This window comes from Anoplopoma fimbria, unplaced genomic scaffold, assembly GCF_027596085.1.
Source record: "Anoplopoma fimbria isolate UVic2021 breed Golden Eagle Sablefish unplaced genomic scaffold, Afim_UVic_2022 Un_contig_9214_pilon_pilon, whole genome shotgun sequence".
NCBI classification, from domain to species: domain Eukaryota; kingdom Metazoa; phylum Chordata; class Actinopteri; order Perciformes; family Anoplopomatidae; genus Anoplopoma; species Anoplopoma fimbria.
The window spans coordinates 21,732-27,500 of NW_026553853.1; the positions used below are offsets into that span (position 1 = coordinate 21,732).

Genomic DNA, 5,769 nt, shown 5'->3' on the forward strand with positions numbered 1-5,769 from the left:
TCACTCACACAGATCACTCACAGCATGACATCATCATCACTCACACAGATCACATGTCACTCAGCGATGACATCATCATCACTCACACAGATCACATGTCACTCAGCGATGACATCATCATCACTCACACAGATCACATGTCACTCAGCGATGACATCATCATCACCTGTTGCATCAGCGATGACATCATCATCACTCACACAGATCACATGTCACTCAGTGATGACATCATCATCACTCACACAGATCACGTCACTCAGCGATGACATCATCATCACCTGTTGCATCAGCTATGACATCATGTAACTCTATCTTATATCATTAGAAAAAGGTTTGTTAACTGCTGTTACATCTGAGAGTCATATTAATGAAATCATAACAATCACAAAGTGTTTCTATATTTATGTCTATATTTTGTATTTATTTATTCAGAAACAAACCATATAGTCCAGTTTATTGGAACACTTGAAACACCTGTCCCCTCACACAAACTCAACTCTAAGCAGCCAATCACCTGGAGCCCCGCCTCCCGGTGACATCATCACAGGTGTGTTTACCTGTGTGTTGGGAGCGGTGAGTCTGTAGAAACATCCGGGCTGGAGGAGAGGAAACCAGCGGGCCGACCCACCTGAGAACACCAGGACCACCTGCAGACGGGCGGGAGGAGACAGGTGTCACGCTGAACACAGGTGCATTATGGGATGTATCAGGTGAAGGGTCTCACCTTGTACTCGCTCTCTGTCTCCGTCTCTCTGTCTGTCATTGGTCCGTTCTTCGGGTCCCGCCCCCAGCTGACCACTGGACCAATCACAGCAGCTCTGACTGAGAAGCACAGTGTAAGCCCCGCCTCCTCTCCCTTTAGCCTCGCCGCCATGTTTCTCCAGGACACGCCCTCCTTCTGCTCCAGCCTGATCACCACGGAGACGCAGGGTCGGGGCCGGTAGTCACGGTAACGGAGGAGTCGGCCTCTCTTCTTCTCTTCCTCGCTGCAGTCTGAGCTCCCTCCGTCTCTTCTTCTTCTGCTGTCTGTTTCCTCGCTGTGACATCATCGCTGGACTCCTCCCCCTCTGTCCCAGGTGTGTAACCATGGCAACAGACGGACTCAGGATGTGGAGGTGGTTCAGAGAAAACTGCAGGTAGACTCTGTCTCACACACACACACACACATTACTATAAATGTGTGTGTGTGTGTGTGTGTGTGTGTGTGTGTGTGTGTGTGTGTGTGTGTGTGTACCTGCAGTGTTTGTGTGTGATGTACTTGTCCTGGTCCAGGTGTTGGTAGGAGGGGAAATCTGATTGGAGGAATCTCTCCGTTACCATGGTGAACTGCTGGACACACACCAGACAGCCTGCAACACACACACACACACACACACACACACACACACAAACACATTTGTTTAACCTGCAGTCTTCAGGCCACAACACACACTTTGACCACATTTGTTTAACCTGCAGTCTTCAGGCCGTAAGGTGACCTTTGACCTGTGTGTGTGTGTTGTACCTATCCAGGCAGTGTTGAAGGCTGCCCTCTGACCTCCCTCCTCCTCCTCGCTGGTTTCCGTGGCGACACAGGCCACAGCCCCCGTAGTGTCTCTGAGCTGCAGGGTTTGTTCAGACGTCAGTGATGGGAGCTCCAACACCCCGACCAGCAGCAGGGGGCGCCGCCTGTAAACACACACGCCGTCTTTATACGAGTACCAACAGGGTTATACTCACATATCAACTACACTTAATGACAGACTATGATATATGATATATGTAAGCAGGAGGTTACAGTGGTTATTAATGTTCAGTTACTCTTCCTATACAGAAATATCTTATATTATTATATCTATGACATCATTTATTATGGGTTTATACAGACAACACTTCAGTCTGTCCACAGGAAGAGTTATAGATCTTAATAAATACATTAATAAGCACTTAGCGCTCTGTTATTAGCCAGTTACTATACGTTAACAGACTGATATATAATCCTAACCTCTGCTTCCAATCCTAAAAAACTCTTTGAAACTTTCTCTTCACTCCTCCAACCCCCACCCCCTCCTCCTACTTCCTCCCTTCTCCCTGATGATTTCGCCAACTTCTTTGACAAGAAGGTAAACGATATCAGATCCTCCTTCTCTCAGCCCCCTCTCCCTGTCCACCCTCTCCCTCTCTACCCTCTCCAGCTCTTCCCCCTCAGCTCCCCCTTCCCTCTCCACACCCCATCTTACCCCATTTTGCTCCCCTCTCCCCTAACGAGGTCCTCGACCTTGTTACATCTAACCGCCCCACCACGTGCTCCCTTGACCCGATCCCCCCCTCTTCTTCAGTCTATTGCCACTGAACTCCTTCCTTTCCTCACCCACCTCATCAACACATCTCTCGTCTCAGGATGCTTTCCCTCGGCTTTCAAGACTGCCAGAGTCACCCCCCTTCTGAAGAAACCATCACTTGACCCCTCTCATGTCAAGAACTTCAGACCGGTTTCTCTTCTACCCTTTCTATCCAAAACACTTGAACATGCTGTCTCTAAACAACTGTCTTCCTACCTCCACCAGAACAACCTCTTGGACCCCCACCAGTCCGGGTTCAAGGTGGGTCACTCGTCAGAGACGGCCCTCCTTGCGGTGACAGAGTCGCTTCACGCCGCGAGAGCGAACTCTCTCTCCTCTGTCCTGATTCTCCTGGACCTGTCAGCGGCGTTTGACACAGTGAACCACCAGATCCTCCTCTCCACCCTCGAGGGGATGGGTCTCAGGCTCTGCACTCTCCCTGCTTGCATCCTATCTGACAGGCCGATCCTACCAGGTGACATGGAGGGGGGCCGTGTCGGAACCACGCATGCTGACTACGGGGGTTCCACAAGGTTCAGTTCTGGGCCCCCTTCTCTTCTCGCTCTACACAACATCTCTGGGTTCTGTTATTCGCTCGCATGACTTCTCCTACCATTGTTATGCCGATGACACCCAGCTGGTCTTGTCATTTCCTCCCGGTGACACCCAAGTGGAGGCACGCATTGCTGCGTGCTTGGCTGACATCTCGAGGTGGATGGCGACACACCACCTGAAGCTCAACCTGGACAAAACCGAGCTACTGTTCCTCCCGGGGAAGGGTTGCCCGCTGAGACCTGTCCATCACCATTGATGATGCCGTAGTGACGCCAACTCGGACTGTGAGGAATCTGGGTGTGACCCTGGACGACCAACTGTCGTTCTCAGCAAACATTGCATCGGTCACACGCTCCTGCAGACTCCTCCTCTACAACATCAGGAGGATTCTCCCCTTCCTCACTGAGGAGACGGTGCAGGTGCTCTACAGGCTCTGGTCATCTCCCGCCTGGACTACTGCAACTCACTACTTGCTGGAGCCCCGGCGTCGGCCATCAGACCTCTGGAGCTCGTCCAGAAAGCTGCAGCACGTCTGGTGTTCAATGACCCAAGTTCTCCCACACAACTCCCCTTCTCCGTTCTCTACACTGGCTCCCTGTAGGAGCATCCAGTTACAGACTCTGGTGCTAGCCTACAGGGCAGTGAGAGGAACAGCTCCTTCCTATCTCCAGGCCATGAAGCCCTACACCCCCCCACCACTCCTCTCTGCTGCCTCGGGGTGACTGGTTGCCCCGTCGCTCAGAGGTCCCTGCAGCCGATCCACCCGGTCACAGCTTCTTCCTGTCCTGGCCCCTCAGTGGAGGAATGAACTCCCCACTGACCTCAGGACAGCAGAGTCGCTGCCCATCTTTAACCTCACCTCTTCAAGAAGTACTACCCTGAGCCTTCCTCGTAGCACTTATTGCATTCGTATTAGTTTGTTACACTTATTGTATTCGTATTAGTCTGTTGCAATTATCGTTTTTCGTAGTAATCTGCCTCTGCACTGTACTTTTGCACTGGTTTATGCTTTTAGATGCTTGTTTAAGAAAGGAGATGCACTGATGACTTCTGGTGACTAGTAGTTCTCTTGAATACCTATGTTGAATACACTTCCTGTAAGTCGCTTTGGATAAAAGCGTCTGCTAAATGACTGTAATGTAATGTAATGTAATGTTATGTAATATATAATAAAGTGATCAATAAGTGATCAGCTCCATCACAGAGGACAGTTTGGAACGACTCCATCAGATTCTTTAAAACCAGGAAAGTATAAGATTTGGTTCACTCTTTATTAGTTTAAGTTTACCTGAGTCTGTCTCCAGTCTGGGGCCGTTCCTGGAGGTCAGAGGTCAGAGTCCTGCAGGACCAAGCCAGTGCTGTGTTGATCTGAGACCTGGTGAGGCCGGATCCACCAGGAGGCAGCAGAGAGCTCAGCGAGACCGAAGACCAGCACTCTGACTGTAGAGACTGACTGAGCTCTGATATACTGATGTACTGATGTACTGCAGGGTCAACACTGTACTATAGAGACACAAATACTACAGGGTCAACACTGTACTATAGAGACACAAATACTACAGGGTCAACACTGTACTATAGAGACTCTACAGGGTCAACACTGTACTATAGAGACACAAATACTACAGGGTCAACACTGTACTATAGAGACACAAATACTACAGGGTCAACACTGTACTATAGAGACACAAATACTACAGGGTCAACACTGTACTATAGAGACACTACAGGGTCAACACTGTACTATAGAGACTCTACAGGGTCAACACTGTACTATAGAGACACTACAGGGTCAACACTGTACTATAGAGACTCTACAGGGTCAACACTGTACTATAGAGACTCTACAGGGTCAACACTGTACTATAGAGACACTACAGGGTCAACACTGTACTATAGAGACTCTACAGGGTCAACACTGTACTATAGAGACACTACAGGGTCAACACTGTACTATAGAGACACTACAGGGTCAACACTGTACTATAGAGACACTACAGGGTCAACACTGTACTATAGAGACACTACAGGGTCAACACTGTACTATAGAGACACTACAGGGTCAACACTGTACTATAGAGACACTACAGGGTCAACACTGTACTATAGAGACACTACAGGGTCAACACTGTACTATAGAGACTCTACAGGGTCAACACTGTACTATAGAGACACTACAGGGTCAACACTGTACTATAGAGACACTACAGGGTCAACACTGTACTATAGAGACTCTACAGGGTCAACACTGTACTATAGAGACACTACAGGGTCAACACTGTACTATAGAGACTCTACAGGGTCAACACTGTACTATAGAGACACTACAGGGTCAACACTGTACTATAGAGACACTACAGGGTCAACACTGTACTATAGAGACACTACAGGGTCAACACTGTACTATAGAGACACTACAGGGTCAACACTGTACTATAGAGACACTACAGGGTCAACACTGTACTATAGAGACACTACAGGGTCAACACTGTACTATAGAGACTCTACAGGGTCAACACTGTACTATAGAGACTCTACAGGGTCAACACTGTACTACAGAGACACAGAGACATTATCTACCTGTGTCAGAGGACAGGTGTGAGGCTCGTCCAACATCTCTGAGTAGATTTCCCTCCTTCCTCTTCTTCTTCGTCGCCTCATCACAAACTCCATCAGCTTCCAGGACAACACGCACACACACTGCTGCTTCAACACACTGGGGACCAGACTGGAGAAGGACAGACAGGCAGAGAGACAGACAGACAGACAGGCAGACAGACAGGCAGACAGACAGACAGACAGATAGAGAGACAGACAGACAGACAGACAGGCAGAGAGACAGACAGACAGACAGAGAGACAGACAGGTAGACAGACAGACAGACAGACAGACA

At 49.1% G+C, this 5,769-nt stretch overlaps 1 protein-coding gene across 1 annotated transcript in view; it reads right to left on the bottom strand.

The window, feature by feature from the left end:
- Positions 1-939: 939 nt before the first annotated feature.
- Positions 940-5,769, bottom strand: part of LOC129116871 (CST complex subunit CTC1-like) — a 10,230-nt gene continuing 5,400 nt past the window's right edge. Inside the window, exons 9-13 of the mRNA XM_054627547.1 lie at positions 5,457-5,604; positions 4,165-4,379; positions 1,505-1,668; positions 1,235-1,349; positions 940-1,143 (exon numbers count right to left, since the gene is read on the bottom strand). Of these exons, the coding sequence (XP_054483522.1) occupies positions 945-1,143; positions 1,235-1,349; positions 1,505-1,668; positions 4,165-4,379; positions 5,457-5,604 (841 nt within the window). The 3' untranslated portion in view covers positions 940-944. The remainder of the gene's footprint in view (positions 1,144-1,234; positions 1,350-1,504; positions 1,669-4,164; positions 4,380-5,456; positions 5,605-5,769) is intronic.